General features: G+C 46.5%; 1 protein-coding gene across 1 annotated transcript in view; it reads left to right on the forward strand.

Annotated features, from left to right (window-relative positions):
• ift172 (intraflagellar transport 172) overlaps positions 1-18,331 on the forward strand; it is an 80,082-nt gene that overhangs the window by 13,341 nt on the left and 48,410 nt on the right. The window contains exons 3-7 of the mRNA XM_030087373.1: positions 869-981; positions 2,789-2,828; positions 2,924-2,989; positions 4,792-4,871; positions 4,999-5,086. Coding sequence (XP_029943233.1) covers positions 869-981; positions 2,789-2,828; positions 2,924-2,989; positions 4,792-4,871; positions 4,999-5,086 — 387 coding nt within the window. The remainder of the gene's footprint in view (positions 1-868; positions 982-2,788; positions 2,829-2,923; positions 2,990-4,791; positions 4,872-4,998; positions 5,087-18,331) is intronic.

Below are 18,331 nucleotides of genomic sequence, written 5' to 3' on the forward strand. Positions count from 1 at the left end.
AATCTTGTGTTGTCAGTATGGGAAGGAGAGCTCCCTGGTGAGCATGCTAATGCTAATGCTGATGCTAATCTTGTGTTGTCAGTATGGGAAGGAGAGCTCCCTGGTGAGCATGCTAATGCTAATGCTGATGCTAATCTTGTGTTGTCAGTATGGGAAGGAGAGCTACCTGGTGAGCATGCTAATGCTAATGCTAGTGTTGTGTTGTCAGTATGGGAAGGAGAGCTCCCTGGTGAGCATGCTAATGCTAATGCTGATGCTAATCTTGTGTTGTCAGTATGGGAAGGAGAGCTCCCTGGTGAGCATGCTAATGCTAATGCTGATGCTAATCTTGTGTTGTCAGTATGGGAAGGAGAGCTACCTGGTGAGCATGCTAATGCTAATGCTGATGCTAATCTTGTGTTGTCAGTATGGGAAGGAGAGCTACCTGGTGAGCATGCTAATGCTAATGCTAATGCTAATCTTGTGTTGTCAGTATGGGAAGGAGAGCTCCCTGGTGAGCATGCTAATGCTAATGCTGATGCTAATCTTGTGTTGTCAGTATGGGAAGGAGAGCTACCTGGTGAGCATGCTAATGCTAATGCTGATGCTAATCTTGTGTTGTCAGTATGGGAAGGAGAGCTACCTGGTGAGCATGCTAATGCTAATGCTGATGCTAATCTTGTGTTGTCAGTATGGGAAGGAGAGCTACCTGGTGAGCATGCTAATGCTAATGCTGATGCTAATCTTGTGTTGTCAGTATGGGAAGGAGAGCTACCTGGTGAGCATGCTAATGCTAATGCTGATGCTAATCTTGTGTTGTCAGTATGGGAAGGAGAGCTACCTGGTGAGCATGCTAATGCTAATGCTGATGCTAATCTTGTGTTGTCAGTATGGGAAGGAGAGCTACCTGGTGAGCGACATGGTCTTCTCTCCAGACTCCACCCGGATCGCAGTGGGACAGTCAGACAACATCGTCTATGTTTACCGAATTGGAGAGGAATGGTAACTCTCTTTGAACACACTCTCCCTGAACACACACTCTCTGTCTTTGAACACACTTTCACCCTGAACACTCACTGTCTTTGGACTCTCTCTCTCTGAACACTGTCTCATTCTGAACACTCTGTCTCTAAACATTCTCACTCTCTTTGAACACTCTCTCACCCTGAACACACTATCTCTCTCTGAACACACTCTCTCTCTGAACACTCTCTCACCCTGAGCACTCTCTCTTTGAACTATCTTTCTGAACGCTCTCTCTCTCTCTCTCTCTCTGAACCCTCACCCTGAACAGTCTCTCTCTCTGAATACTGTCACCCTGAACACACTCTCTCTTTGAACTCTTTCTCTCTCTCTGAACACTCTCTCACCCTGACCACTCTGTCTCTTTGAACTATCTTTCTGAACACTCTCTCTTTCTGTCTGAACACTGTCACCCTGAACACAATCTCTCTCTCTCTGAACACTCTCACTCTGAACACAGTCTCTCTCTCTGAACACTCTCACTCTGAACACAGTCTCTCTCTCTGAACACTCTCACTCTGAACACAGTCTCTCTCTCTCTGAACACTGTCACCCTGAACACAATCTCTCTCTCTCTGAACACTCTCACCCTGAACACAGTCTCTCTCTCTCTGAACACTCTCACCCTGAACACAGTCTCTCTCTCTCTGAACACTCTCACCCTGAACACACTCTCTCTCTCTCTGAACACTCTCACCCTGAACACACTCTCTCTCTCTGAACACTCTCACCCTGAACACAGTCTCTCTCTCTCTGAACACTCTCACCCTGAACAGTCTCTCTCTCTCTGAACACTCTCACCCTGAACACAGTCTCTCTCTCTCTGAACACTCTCACCCTGAACAGTCTCTCTCTCTCTGAACACTCTCACCCTGAACACAGTCTCTCTCTCTCTGAACACTCTCACCCTGAACAGTCTCTCTCTCTCTGAACACTCTCACCCTGAACAGTCTCTCTCTCTGAACACTCTCACCCTGAACACAGTCTCTCTCTCTCTGAACACTCTCACCCTGAACAGTCTCTCTCTCTCTGAACACTCTCACCCTGAACAGTCTCTCTCTCTCTGAACACTCTCACCCTGAACACAGTCTCTCTCTCTCTGAACACTCTCACCCTGAACAGTCTCTCTCTCTCTGAACACTCTCACCCTGAACAGTCTCTCTCTCTCTGAACACTCTCACCCTGAACACAGTCTCTCTCTCTCTCTGAACACTCTCACCCTGAACACAGTCTCTCTCTCTCTCTGAACACTCTCACTCTGAACACAGTCTCTCTCTCTGAACACTCTCACTCTGAACACAGTCTCTCTCTCTGAACACTCTCACTCTGAACACAGTCTCTCTCTCTGAACACTCTCACTCTGAACACAGTCTCTCTCTCTGAACACTCTCACTCTGAACACAGTCTCTCTCTCTGAACACTCTCACCCTGAACACAGTCTCTCTCTCTCTGAACACTCTCACCCTGAACACACTCTCTCTCTCTGAACACTCTCACCCTGAACACAGTCTCTCTCTCTCTGAACACTCTCTGACCCTGAACACAGTCTCTCTCTCTCTGAACACTCTCACTCTGAACACAGTCTCTCTCTCTGAACACTCTCACTCTGAACACAGTCTCTCTCTCTGAACACTCTCACCCTGAACACAGTCTCTCTCTCTCTGAACACTCTCACCCTGAACACAGTCTCTCTCTCTCTGAACACTCTCACCCTGAACACAGTCTCTCTCTCTCTCTGAACACTCTCTGACCCTGAACACTGTCTCTGAACCCTATCTTATTTCAGGGGTGACAAGAAATCCATCTGCAACAAGTTCATTCAGACAGTGAGTAGTGAATAACTAAAGTAACTAAACTAGGTAATAGTCACAAAAGTAACTAAAGAAGGAACTTCTTTGAGTCATATGTCTGATTGTTTCAGAGCGCCGTGACTTGCCTGCTGTGGCCCGCCGACAACGCCATCGTGTTTGGATTAGTGGACGGAAAGGTGAGTCTGACCAGACCCGCCCTCTGGGTTTAGCTGTCATTAGCAACAATGCTAAGGTTAGCGTACAAGACCCTGCTGCAGCGTCGCTGTCATTAGCAACAATGCTAAGGTTAGCGTACAAGACCCTGCTGCAGCGTCGCTGTCATTAGCAACAATGCTAATGACAGCGTACATGACCCTGCTGCAGCGTCGCTGTCATTAGCAACAATGCTAATGACAGCGTACATGACCCTGCTGCAGCGTCGCTGTCATTAGCAACAATGCTAATGACAGCGTACATGACCCTGCTGCAGCGTCGCTGTCATTAGCAACAATGCTAATGACAGCGTACATGACCCTGCTGCAGCGTCGCTTTCACTAGCATGACCCTGCTGCAGCGTCGCTGTTATTAGCAACAATGCTAATGACAGCGTACATGACCCTGCTGCAGCGTCGCTTTCATTAGCATGACCCTGCTGCAGCGTCGCTGTCATTAGCAACAATGCTAATGACAGCGTACATGACCCTGCTGCAGCGTCGCTGTCATTAGCAACTAGGGATGTTCGATACCACTTTCTGTCAGACCGATACCGAGTACGAGTACTTCATCTTCAGTACTCACCGATACTGATACTCATACCGATACTTTTGATACATAAAATTCAAAATAATCCAATGATAGATCATTTTTGAAAAATGACTTTTATTTCTAAAAAAAGGCAGCACAGCCGCGCTGTTTAAGTCCAAAATAATCGTCTGAAAAATGAAACAAACAAGTCTGAGTTTTACACTCTTTTAAATGAAATTAAGTGCAAAAGAAAACAATTTCTCTGAGTTTTAAGTTTTTTTTAATGAACTGAAGTACAAGATGGAAACAAACAACTCTAAATGATACACTTTTTTAAATGAACTTATTTTAACATTTTTTAAATGAACTAAAGTGCGAGATAAAACAGTTTTCTGAGTTTTACACTTTACATGAACTACAATTTTTAATTTACTCATTTTAGTGATTTTTTATGAACTAAAGTCACAGATGGAACAACCTCTGAGTTTTGTGAGTGTCTCTCAGAGCTGCTGGTGTTCTCTGTGTTCTCTGTTCTCTGTGCTGCTCTCGGATCGCTGCTCTTCAGTTTCTCGGTCTTCTGCAGAGTTTTCCGTCGAGTTGCTGCAGGAGTTTTTTTTCCAGCACAGCAGCGTCAGACTCTGAGGTGTTTCAACAAATTACTGGTGGTAAATGAACAAGATGGCCACCTCCTCTAGCAGTTTTAGCATCGCAGAGTCAGCGTTCTGCAAAGCTCGGCTCGTTTTCGCTCGTATAAAAGAATTTCCACTCCGGCGAGGTTCTGGTGAGACGAGCAGCCGTTCTGGATTCATCCTGTCGTCTCTGCTCTGGATGAGACTCATGGAGACTCAACCCGCTGCAGTGTAGCGCCCCCTCCTGGAGAGGAGGGCTTCTTCCTCTGTCATGTTTAACAGCAGCTTGCATCCCATTGGGTCGAACGACCGCCCTCTGCTGGAGAGGAGGGTTTACTACGCCTGGGATTTTCTCGCCTTGAGTATCGCCGGCTGGCATCAGTAGCCTTCATGAGTACTCCATACTTTGAAATATGGCCAGTATCGGCCCGATACCGATATCTGGTATCGGTACTCACACATCCCTATTAGCAACAATGCTAAGGTTAGCATACTTGACTCTGCTGCAGTGTCGCTGACATTAGCAACAATGCTAAGGTTTGTGTACAGTTTTCCTCTTCTAATGTTAGCTTTGTTAGCAACAAGCTTACAGTATATTTCTGCTGTGTTTTTGGAACTGTTTCCAGGTTCGCCTCGCTAACACTCAAACCAACAAGTCTTCAACCATCTACGCCACCGAGTCCTGTGTCGTCTCGCTAGCATCCAAGTAAGAATCCAAATCCACAATAAAGCAAATCTCCACATATCAGGACATATCAGGACAGCGCCGTGTGACGTCAGCTGGTTGCCTGTTGCTGCCGGTTGCCGTTGGTAACCTGTGTGTTGCTCCTCAGTGCTTCTGGGAAAGGTTTCCTGTCTGGCCACGCCAACGGATCCATTGTACGATATTTCTTCGATGATGAAGGTTCAGGAGAATCTCAGGTAAGAAAGAAGGTCTGGACTGTGTGTGTGTGTGTGTGTGTTTGTGTGTGTCTCTGTGTGTGCAGAGGCGGTTCTGGCTACAGTTGTGCCTTTGGCAAGCACCATCCAGCCCCCCCCCCCCCCAAACAAAGACTTACCTCCAAACACCGCCACCAAAACAACAATAAATATCAATACATTATATTATTTTTGGATAATTTCATTAAATATAATCTTAAATACAAAAAACAAAGTATGGACAAGATCAATAAATAAAATACAGTATATAAATGACACATGCTTGAATAATATCCTAACAAAGTAAAAAAGGCAACTCTGTATATAGTCTTAAATACAAACTAGAAAGTGTCACTCAGAGAGGCAGAGCTCTGCCACAGCTCAAATCAGTCACCAACAACCAGAAGAACACCAGATATAATCACACATTGTGATCGGGGTGTGATCGGAGCCGAGCGCTGCAGCGTGCGGCGCCTCTCTCTCTCGCCCTCTCTCCCTTTGTGTGTGTGTGTTTATCTGAAAAGGAAAACCGAAAAGCAACATAATTTATGTTATTTTACTTCATTTTAATTTGAAAATTGACCGGATTCTCTTGTATTTTCCGTTCCCGACTTCCTGTGTGGTGCGATCTGCTCTGTCCAGCTTTACAGCTGGCGGTCCACGGCGCGAGCCGCGACCCTCCTGTATGAACCGTCAGAGAGGTTAACAGGGGGCGCCGATCTGACAGTCGGTGCGCGGCGTTTCCGCCTCCACGCTCGGCCGTCATGTGTGAACCAGCCGTTTGTCCCCCCTGTCGGCGGGCCTGCCCAACCATGTGAAAGACTCCCTATCTGTCAAAGATAAAGAATCCTTTAAAAATTCCTGGATCCAGACAGTGATCCGGATCATCACCAAAATTTAATGGATTCTAAGTTAGCACAAGACCCACCTTTCCACAAAGTTTCATTGCAATCCGTCCTTTACTTTTTCCATAATCTTGCTAACAATCCAACAAACCAACAAACCGACATGATTACATGACCTCCTGGTGGAGGTAAAAAGTAACAAGAACAAAGAAAAACCAAAATCAATAAATAAAATAGAGCATATAAATTGAGACAGAATGAAGCAAAAAAGCCCTGCAGTAAACTGTTTTACAATCTGGGTTTTCACCCTGTTTAGAACTGACATTAGCAGCAGGTGTGAACAGGTGAGGGTCTAAAACAGGGGTGTCCGGGGGGGGGGGGGGGGGGGGGGGTTAATAGGGAAACATCCGGATGGGAAATTTGAACCATGTCAATCCTCTGAGTCAAATGTGAACACTGTGAAGCCTCAGAGTCAGGGAGTCATGCGATAATGAAATGTCCAGCGTGCACAGAACACAGGAAAACATTGTTTATACATTTTGAAAAGTTGGAACTAAAAACATTTTCACTTGCAACAATACTGGGTGAGGACTGAGTGAGAGGGAGACTGCAGGGCAGGACTTCACTTTCTTTTGAGAGCGGGTCTGCAGCAGGATTTAGCAAATCACCTGTGTGTGGCAGCACTGTACCGAGTGGTGAAAAGAAGAAGGGGGGGAGAAGGGGGGGCTGCTGCACCGCTGTTTCTCATGCAGGAAGCGCTGCGTGCGCACACACACACACACACACACACACACACACACACACACACACACACACACACACACACACACACACACACACACACACACACACGCTCGCTCACTCGCTCGCAAGCACATTACTCTCTTCTTTCATTTTTTTTTTTACCACACAAACTTTTTTTTCCCCCTGCACCTCGCGGTCTACCTGGTGACACTCCACGATCGACGGGCACCCCTGGTCTAAAACTTCACTTTTCTTCAGTTCGCTGATGCAGATTCATCAGTTATCATATGACGTCTCCAGTGCAGCTATATGAGCGATGCTGATGATGGCGAGTCCAGAGACATAGTGGACCTCTAGTACGTTTTAAAAGCTCCTCTCTGCTTCAGCTACTGTCAGCGGAGGGCTGAAGCCCATTCTGAGTGCGGTCCACAAGTCAGGGTGGATTTCTGCCAGGCCTTTCTCATGGATGAAAGCCGGTAGCTCAAGCAGAGTCATGGACTCTGATGGGAGGTCAGGGAAGTTTTTCAGCTCTCTGCCGTCCACCTTAAAGTGCAGAGTCATTTGCAGGGTCTCACGTTCTTTTTGGAGCTCTTTGTCCGGGAGAGTTGTGATATTAGAGAGCACTCCAAACTTCTCTCACATTCTGCAGTGAGAAAAATCTTTCCTGAACAGCTGAAGCTGCAGCATCGTCAGCAACAAAGAAAAATGTGAGCTCCAGCTTCTTCAAAGTAGGGCTGGACAATATGGCCAAAAATTTATCATGATTTAGGTCTTAATTTCGGTCGATATGATATAATTCCGATATCGATATAAATAATACAAAAGCCTCAGAAAACCTTTTAAAGGGGCTGTATCATGCAAAATTCACTTTTTGTATGTTTTACCCTTGTTATATAGTCATGTTCTCACCAAAAACACCCCAAAGCGTTTTTTTCCTTCGTGCCTGCGTGTTTGAGCTTTCCTGGTGTTCGTGCTGCTCAGAGAGGCAGCCCCTCCCACCGTGAAAACGCTCTGTTTCCCACGCTCATGTCATAAGCCAGGTTTACACCTGCACAACTTTGTGCCACGATGTTGCCGTGGCAAGGTGTGCCAATCTGGAGTCACGAACCGGCAGGCTCCCGCACCATTCACCACCAGTTCACAGACAGTTGGCGCACAGTTCACGGACAGCTCACGAATGCGCCCGTCAGTGTCGCGAGCTGGCACGACGCATTCACGACGCATTCACACATAGTTTGCGCATAGTTTACGAGCTTCCCGCATTGGCACAGCGTGGTTGCGTGTGCATTTACGCTCGTCATACACGAGTGAAAAGAGGGCTTCCCCAGCCCCGGGTCATTGTTGGATTTGCTGTGGAACAGACACCATGCTGAGCCAGAGACGCCGTCACTGCCTGAACCTGCAGCTGCTCTGTGTTGAAGAGCAGCAGAACAGGCGCTGCCTGGGGCCCCGAGCTGAAGGGGGCCCTGACGGACGGCTGACATCAGTCAATTTCAATGACAGATTAAAGGCGCTACACTAGACGCTGCAACGACAGTGTGTGGAAAATCCCCCGCATGGGGCCCTTTTCGGGGTCCTCGCCGGCGGCCACGACTGGCAGCATCCTCCCGCATCGTCCCGACGCGTTCACGGACAGTTGGCGCATAGTTCACGGCCCGTTCGTGATATTTTGTCGTGACCAAAATGTTGAACATTTCAAAATTCTCATCCCGACATGGCACGCAGTCACGACGGGTTTACGCACACTTCACGCCACTTTACGAGTGGTTTGCGACCGTTTGCAACTCGATTCATGGCAATGAGTGCCACAGAATCGTGCAAGTGTAAACCTGGCTATACGGTGAAGATGGCTCCCCTGAGCCCCCCCCCCCCGCAGGCCCTCGGCAATCAGCGTTGCTGCTTTTTGTATCTCCGATTACAGAGATAAACTTTAACCATCGTCTGAAAGCAACAATCAAGCAAGAGCAAGGGTCTGGAGGGTCTGGAGGGTCTGGAGGGTCTGAAGGGTCTGGAGGGTCTGGAGGGTCTGAAGGGTCTGAAGGGTCTGGAGGGTCTGAAGGGTCTGAAGGGTCTGGAGGGTCTGCGCTTGGTGAGTTTCTAACAGGAAAAGACGTTTTTGCGTGTTTTTGCGTGTAGAGAAGCTAGAGCTAAAGAGCTAAAGCTAACCCTTAGAGAAGCTAGAGCTAAAGCGCTAAAGCTAACCCTTAGAGAAGCTAACACATGACGATAACGATTGGTTGAAGTAGCTGTCAGTCAAAGTCCACAGGAGGAGAGGTGGGATTTCAGTGAAACGGAGCGTTTTCTCTTCCGGGTTTCAGAATTAGCCCCAGAAAATGTTTTATTTCACACAAAATGACTTTTCCTTAGCGCCAAAAATAAACTATTACCATGTTAATGCCATTTCTAGGGTTTGGACGAGCTGAAGAAGCAGGATACAGCCCCTTTAAGAATCCTAACATAATGTACTACCTGTAAAACTAGAAACTATTTATCCAGGAAGCTCCTCCAGTATAACATTTTAGAAATAAAAACTACAATAATTTAACTGTTTACCTTTTATTTAAGAAATATGAAATCACCGTCAAATAAACGTAAGTTTCACCTTTTTCAATATAAATAGCTTTAACTTTACACTTAAACACAGTAATGTTATTGTTATAGATTCAAACACAGGTGTTTCAACCACAAAGAAAAATAAAAGTGCTCAGAATTACTGAACTAAACAGAAAAAAAGAGTGAGCAACAGCAAACATAAATATTACTGGGACAGGCAATTGAACTAACTGCCATATACTCACCTTTCAATATTAACAGCTTTAACTTTTTTTCTACAACACAGTTTTTATCATAGATTTAAAGCTGCATTAAGGAGTTTGCACGTTTTATGCAAAACAGCGCCCCCTGCTGACCTTGGGCGAAATGCAGCTTAATGAAAAGCTCTTGCCTGTGGCTCGCGTGCACGGAAGAGAGGAACTCCTTCATCACTCTTTTAGTAGCGCTCAGTAAAATGTAAGTGTCTTTACCTGGTGGAGTGTGTGTGGAGCTGTGGCAGTGCTGGAAGCCGTCTTTTCTTACTTTCTGGAAGATCCTGCTCAGTTGTTGCTCACTAAGCATCTGGCGGAGTAATGGTGGACAAAACGAAACTCAATCAGGCCAGCCGGAGCGCGCATTACTTCATTCCTCTCAAATTTTCCCCCCAAAAATTCTGGAGCCGGACCGGCACTGTGACTTTCAAGTGACAATTTAGCGCTGTTAGCGGTACTGGTAATGAATATGTCAGGACACATTGTACACATCGTTAAAAATCTGTAACATCTTTATGGTGGAAAATAAATATTTTTAAAGTTGGAAAAACTCCTTAATGCACCTTTAAAGAAAGGTACTTCAACCAGGAAGAAAAATAAAAGTGCTCAGAAGTACAGAATTACTTAAGGTTGTAGTGATTATGGTGACACTGCAGTGAATCCCTATACTGTTATTTTTTTATTTTTTTTTTTTTTGTGGTATTTGTCTTCTCTGTTGCAGCGTCTTGTAAATTGTAGACGGTCCCTTAACCCCGCAGCACCACCGGCTGCTCATAGAAATCAATATTGTTTCTGCTGCTTGATAGACAGACACTTTTGATTGATTGATTGAAACCTTTATTGTCCCCTCTGGGGAAAATCAGTTGTCAAACAGCTCCTGACATTTAAAAAGAGGAGGACAAACAGAAAAACAGACTGACACACTGCTGGTCCAATACATATGCAGTGCAAACTAGTAATTTGCTAAAATGCATCAAGTGCAAAAAGTCCCGAGTCAGTCAGCCCATGAACTCCAGCTCCGGGTCTCCCCGTGCCTGCAGGGCCTGGTTGTACAGTCGGAGTACAGCTGGAATAAACGACTGTCCAAATCTCTTTGTGCTCTGACGGGGGAGGATAAATCTGTCGCTGAATTTGCTCCTCATCCCCGTCAGCTCCATGTACAGTGGATGGGAGGGATTGGCCAACATGGCCACCAGTTTTTTCCCCATCCTCTGTTCAGCCACCACCTCCAGGCTGTCCAACCCGGTCCCCACCACAGAGCTGGCCTTCTTCACCAGCTTGTTCAGCCTGGTAGCGTCCCTGGCACAGATGTTGCCTCCCCAGCAGGCCACGGCGAAGAACAGGACACTGGAAACCGCTGACTGGTAAAACATTCTCAGTAGCCTATCACAAACCTTAAACGACCTCAGCCTTCTCAGGAAAACCATCCTGCTCTGCCCCTTCCTGATAAGAGCCTCGGTGTTGTCGGTCCAGTCCAGTTTGTTGCTAATGTGTACGCCCAGGTACCTGTAGGATTCCACTCTTTCAACTTCCACTCCCTTGATAGCGATGGGGCTGAGGTCCCTCTCTTCCTCCTGAAATCCACCAGCAGCTCCTTGGTTTTGCTGGTGTTGAGCAAAAGCTGGTTGGTGTTGCACCACTGCACAGAGCTCTCCACCAGGGCCTTGTACTCCTCTTCCCTGTCGTCTGTGATGTCGCCCACAGTAGAGGAGTCGTCAGAGAACTTCTGCAGGTGGCACTGGTGTGAGCTGAACTGGAAGTCGGAGGTGTAGAGAGTGAAGAGGAATGGTGCCAGGATAGTTCCTTGGGGGGCGCCAGTGTTACACACCACCACCTCAGACTGACAGCCCCGCAGTCTAACGGACTGCCGTCTGTCCGTCAGGTCGTTGTGGATCCAGGCTGTCAGGGAGTCTTCTACTCACATCACTGCCAGTTTGCCTGCCAGCAGTGATGGCTTGATGGCATTAAATGCGCTGGAGAAGTCGAAGAACATGATCCTCACCGTGCTCCGTGGCTTCTCCAGGTGCGTGTAGGCCCTGTGGAGCATGTAGATGATGGCATCCTCCACCCCCACACTCTCCTGATATGCAAACTGCTGGGGGTCTAGGTAGTCCTTCACCTGGGGCTGAAGATGTTGCAGCACCAGCCTCTCTAGAATCTTCATGACCTGAGATGTTAGGGCGACAGGTCTATAGTCGTTTGGAGTGCTGGGCCGTCCATTCTTTGGCACCGGGACGATGCATGAGGTCTTCCAGAGCTGTGGAACCTTCCTCAGTCTTAGAGATAGACTGAAGAGATGCTGGAATGTGCCCGCTAGCTCTCCATCACACACCTTCAGTGCCCTGGGGTTGATGTTATCTGGTCCTCTGGCCTTGTGTATGTCCACTCTGGAGAACTGCTTCCTCACCTGCTCAGATGTTATTGAGCTGTGGGCGTCTCTAGGTGTGGAGCATGCTCCCTGGTTCCACCCGGTGGTGGTGGGAGGCTCCTGCTGCTGGGGTGTGAGGGGGTCAGGAGAAGTGGGGGCTACAGCTGCCTCGGGTGGGGTGCATTGGAGAGGGGAGGAGAGGGAGGGGGAGGGGGACATTGGGGGGTGACAGGGGACAGGTTGGTCAAACCTGTTAGAAAAGCAGTTCAGATCATCTGCCTGCTCTCGGGTCCCCTCCACCACAGTATGTGGCTGCTTGAGACCCGTGATCTTCTTAAAGCCCTTCCACACCTCCTTAGAGCTGTGGGCCACCAGCCCTCCCTCCAGTTTCCTCCTGTAGCTGTCTTTGGCTGCTCTCAGCTCCTTCTTCACCTCCTTCTGAGCGGCCTTGGCTCCCTCGGCGTCCCCTGCTTTTAACAGCCTCCCTTTTCTCGTCAGGAGGGCCTTGATGTTGCCATTTATCCACGGCTTGTGGTTAGGAAAGCACCGCACCTTTTTAATGGGGACGATGCTCTCCTCGCAGAACTTGATGTAGTCCGTGACATAGTCTACAAGACCATCTATGTCGTCCCCGTGGACTCTCTGGAACGTCCCCCAGTCAGTGGTCTCAAAACACGCCCTCAGCTGCTCCTCCACATCCTTCGACCATTGCTGGACAGTCCTGGTGGTGACAGGCAGCCTCCTTATTATAGGGATGTATGCTGGTTCCATCCAGACCATGTTGTGGTCTGATGCCCCTAGTGGCGGGAGAGCTGTGGATGTGTAAGCTCCCTTCACATTGACATAGAATTTGTTTAATATTTTTTCCTCCCTTGTTTTGCATGTGGCATACTGGGTAAAGTCCATCAGCGTCTTTCCCACATTTACGTGATTGAAGTCCCCATTCACAACAACACATGCATCTGGGTGCGCAGTCTGTAACCCCGCGATGCAAGAGTGGATGACGTCATTTGCCCGCGCCGAGACCGCACTCGGAGGAATGTGAACAGTCACTGCCACAACATGCCACAACATTTCTCTCGGACAGAAATCCGATCTCAAATCTAGCGCCAGCAGTTCAATATCCGGAGCGCAGACTTGCTCTTCGACGGTGATGTGACCCAGCTTGCACCAGTTGGTATTTACGAACACGGTGACCCCGCCTCCTTTGTTTTTACCGCTGCTCCTGGTCCTATCCGCTCGGACCATGGTGAATCCGTCTTGCTCCACCGCTCCGTCTGGGACGTCGGGATTCAGCCAGGATTCAGTGAGGAATAGCAGGCTACACCTCCCGTATTCTCCCCGGCTCCTCATCAGGGCGGAGAGCTCATCTGACTTGTTGACCAGCGATCTGACGTTCCCCGTAAGGACGAATGGCAGGTATGTCCTCCTGGCTTGTCTCTTTCCTCGCTCTCACAGCCACTCCAGCCCTCTTCCCTCTTCTGCGTGTCCTTACTTCTCTGGGTAGTCCTGTTGGAGGAGCAGCCGCTCGACTCCGAAAGGCAATGAGCTCCTCTTTAGAATACACGCGCACTCCTCTGCTAATCAGGCACATCTTGAACACTCCGGTCATAGTTGGAAAGTTTAAGAAAGAAGGTTAAAAGAAAAAATTGGCAGCTAACGTCGTGTAGGTGTTAAAAAGGCAATCAGTTAGATTAAAAAGGCTAAAAGGTAAAGATAAACGTGGAGCTGTTCAACTGGCCGCCACCCGACCGGCGCCATATTGGAGACAGGACAGCTGTCCGCCTCTCACTTTTAATAAAAATGAGCTTGTAGCATGTCGTCCACCTCACAGCGATGGGATGGAGGTCATCTTTGTATGTTACTGACGTTTGGTTAAAGAGTTATTGAAACCGAAAGTCCGTATCTGTCAATATGCTGCTAACTTTACTGGACTGTTCAGTGAATGATATTCCTAATTTGTGGCCACAATTTATTTCACGTTTACATCAGGAGTTCTCATTTTGGAGCTCAAACTCACTGCGGTGGAGCTCAGCTTGTAGCCTGAGCTGAGGACGGCCAGCTGTGGCTGCCGAGCAGTGATCACTCTCTTGAGGCGCTTTCTATTCGGCCTGAATAGCAATTGATGATTGTGAAACGCATACTGTAATGCACTGTATCGAATTATCGGAAATGTATTTAAAACTCATATCACCGTTATTGAATAAAAATATACCGCGGTATTTATTGCTGTCGACATTTTGTCCAGCCCTACTTCAAAGCTTTACTTAAAGGTCCCATGTTGGTAATAGTACAAATACACTGTTGACTAGCAGAGAGCACAACAGGCTGTGTAAAAGCGTTTTTGCATTACCATGGGTTCATCTGGGTGTGAATGTCTTTCGGGGGATTCTATCATAATTCAGGGACAGGTGAGTGTCGTCAGGAATGCCTCCTCTCACCGGCCAGCCCCACTGATCCCTGTAGGATGATAAGCAGACACTAAAGTGTGAATTAGGTTGGAGGTTTTAGTAAGATTAGGATATATTTGAATTTAAACTATTTAGCCTGGAGAATAAATGCTCATATATCTTACTTCTATCTTTTTTTAATGACTAAAGACTGACAGAAAAATTGGAAAAAAATGAAGGTTGTGTGATTATTATTCATGACATGGACGGTTATTGGGTAACATAAGAGCTCAACTCTGAAAATAACCCCTTTAGTTTTGCATTTGTTTAAACAGTGAGAGTATTAAAGCTCGGGTTGGCGATTTGAATGAGATACATTTTTTTAAATACTGGTTAAAATGATCTTTATGACCCGATGGGAAACAATTCATAGCGTGTTCTTAAAGTAGTTTGGAAAATATCCGCTATCTACAGCCGGAGGAAAACGTGACAAACAGCAACCAATCGTCTTGACGGGACACCTTTTTTTAAACCAATCAAATCCCTTCGCCGTTCGACCTGCCCCCTGCGCGTACATGTCAATGGCGTGCACTGACCCTGATTGAGTGCGCGCATAGAAGGACGGAGCGTCGTTGCAGAATGGCGGAGAAGAATGTTTGGGGGGTTTACTTACCGGCGAGTGCGCCATACTTGGCATAGTGCAAATAAAGAAAAATGAAGAAACGAAGCGCTGAGGACAGGTTACGCCAGGGACGCACTGGACGCGGAAGTGCTGCGCGTACAGCGCGCACCGTCTCTGCGTCTCCGCTCCCAACGGAGCTCCTCCAATGGTGTGGGAGCTGGGCGGAGCCTTGGAGAGATGCTACATTCGTGCTACATGCTAGTTTTCCAAGATCGCCAACCCTAGCTTTAACACCACTCACTTGTGGCAAACACGTCTTTGGAAAAATTTAAACATGCATCTGCAAGAAAAAAAATATATACTGGTGCATCAGTGAACACATTTTAGCTTAAAGCGATACTTCAACATTTTGGCAAATTGGCCCATCTAGGGCAATTCGGTAGTCATTTAGAACAGCATACTTACTTTTTTTGTGAGGGCGAGCTGTTGTTCATTCAGCGGTGAGTCTGAGGAGAGCTTCACGGCGGACATAATGGAAGTGGACGGTACAGTTGCTTCCCTCGTCAAACTCATCAATCCAACACAATCCAACAACCCCAAAACACACTTTGGTGGACACGTTATAATCCCCACATTCACTACGCTGTGAAATATTAATGCAAAATTACGAGATTGAGCGTTTTTTTGCGAAGATTGCTAAGACGGAACTACTTACTAAACATGGCGTCTGGGCGTAGTGATCTCAAAAGAAAAAGTAGTTCCCAGTATTTGCTTCAATGTCGTAATGCTACAATATTATTTGTTGGTGTTTCACAGCGTAGTGAATGTGTGGATTATAACGTGTCCACCAAAGTGTGTTTTGGGGTTGTTGGATTGTGTATTTGATGAGTTTGACGAGGGAAGCAACTGTACCGTCCACTTCCATTATGTCCGCCGTGAAGCTCTCCTCAGACTCACCGCTGAATGAACAACAGCTCGCCCTCACAAAAAAAGTAAGTATGCTGTTCTAAATGACTACCGAATTGCCCTAGATGGGCCAATTTGCCAAAATGTTGAAGTATCGCTTTAAAAGATAATTTTGATTCTATGATTTCACACAAAGCCAGAAAACAAATAAGCACAGTTCCAGATAAGCCAATGTAATGTACACAAAACTCTTATATCCACATTTAAAACACATACAGAAATTTACATTATGATTTATTATGATTTATATTATGATAAACTTGCACTAAGTATCACTCAAGCCATGCCATCTCTTTTCAGTGAGCACACAAATAAAATACATCAAAACTGTGATTTGCATTCAGGGTCTAATGCAAAACACTAACGAAACTTCTATTTCCAACATCATGACAATTTATAACGTCCAACGTTTCCATAGCAGCTATGATCTCTGAGCTTTCCGGTGTGTTCCTCAATGAGAAAACATGAGCTGCTGTGCTAACGCATGCTGCTGAGATTAGCTGTAGATATTGTCATATTTCCATACAATTTCCCTGCACTAACTTAAATTGATATGAGACCTCGGACTATATTTGGGATATTTCATTTCTGATTAATGTATTTCTCACGCTTTTTTAAGAAAAGTTGACGATAAGCAGCAAACTATGTCCAGCTTGTTCCCGACGTTACCACAGCGTTCAGAAAATAAAAGTATTTTCACCTAATGTAATTCATGGTAGAGAGAGTCATCTGCCGAACTAATGAAGAAAGTCTGTAGACTGCAAGTGTCGAGGATTAATAATTCTATCGACACATTGACGAGAAAAGAAGATGAGTAACCTACCGTGGTAATCGAAGCCCAGCTGATGAATGAAGCACAGAGGAGGAGGAGCTGGAGCTGGAAGAGCCAATCAGACGTGTAAAACTGAACAAAAAAAACTGATATACTTCACGTCCGTCTCGCAGTGGAGGTGGCTTCCGCTTCACAGTGGAGCAGCTGCTAGCCGGCTGAGAGTGGAGGTCTGCAGCTGGACCCCTCTCAAAATGCAGACCTGCTGATTCCTCTACCTCCAAAAAACCCATGAAAGGTTCCTTTATGCAGGGCTTCTCCTCTGTCAGCGACACCACACACATTAAAAACAGCTGTCTGGTGTGCAGTCAAGAATCGTGGAGAATGATCTCATTCACCATTTCAGAAATGATCCTGTTGCTCATCAAATCCACCAGTTGGCTCTGTATGCTGTACCTGAGGTAGCTGGTCTGACCACAGGTCCTCTTCTGGACCCGGTTCAGGTGCAAGTGTGCCATCTGTTCAACCTCTTTGAGGAAATTGCCATTAGATGGTGTGGACAGCGTTTCTGTACTTCCCCTTAGGGCACATTCAGCAGAGAAACACAGCTTTTCCTCTCCAGCCGATCGGCGTCTCGCTGCAGAACCAGAGTCTCCGGCAGGCGAGACGCCGCCGCAGGAGGACCTGCTGCTGTGGAGGTCTGAGCTGATGCTGGGCCCTCATGGGGAGGAGGACAGCCGGGCTGCCGTCCTCTCTGGAGGACACAGCAGAGGGACAGACGGAGACACTGAGTGGAGCAGGACCAGAGCCGTCGGGACTCTACTGCTGGAGGGAAGGAAAGTGTCCCACTTGAAGGAGAGCTGTCAGAATTCATAGTCTCAACACGGCAGAAACACCTTAAAAAAACTTAACATAAAACTGTAGAAAATTGGTTGAACAATATGATTGTACGTTCATTATCAGAATAGTTTTGCCTCTTGAGTTAACGGGTTTAACGCGCTGCAGCTCAGAGAGGCTGTGGACCCGGAGGATTCGGGTTCGGACGTCAGATACACTCAAAAAAATATGTTGTATTTACTTAAATATGCTGCTTCAAGTGGTTGCACGCAACTGTGTTGAGTAGCAGTTAATAAACCAGTTTCCATACCAATTACTCAATATGAATGAATGAATGAATTTATTTCGAACATGCAAAAGAAAACGAAAAATAGGTCGTCACCAGAAACAAACACATGCATAGTAACATTAAAAGAAAACGAAGACTTCAGCAACAACCTGCATGTGTTACCGATCTACATGTTCGAAAAGGATTAGGAAGAAGTTACACTTATTAAATCCTGCCCCTTTTATCCACACTCCCTACAGTGATTACATTTACATATTTATACTTTCAATATATTTAAGTATTCTGCACAACAGTGACATAAGTGACGTCAACTTAATTGGGTTACTTTCTTTTTATGTATGAAGCCTAAATTTGATTCATGTGATATAGTTAAGTTCAGCAAATGAACTGGATATACCTTACAGTTATACAGGACTGTTGAGTCACAGTAAGTTGATATGGTTAAGTTAGACTTAATTGAGTTTATTTTATCCAATTAAAATGACAAATTTAAAAAGCCGTTAAAGGAGGGAGTCACAACTTTTCTCAAAGCAGCCCTTTTATTAATCACTCAAAGTGTTACACTGAAAAAGCATATGAACATTACATGTTCAATTATTTTAACAAAGTGTCAG

This window comes from Salarias fasciatus, unplaced genomic scaffold (assembly GCF_902148845.1).
Source record: "Salarias fasciatus unplaced genomic scaffold, fSalaFa1.1, whole genome shotgun sequence".
In the NCBI taxonomy this organism is placed as follows: Eukaryota; Metazoa; Chordata; class Actinopteri; order Blenniiformes; family Blenniidae; genus Salarias; species Salarias fasciatus.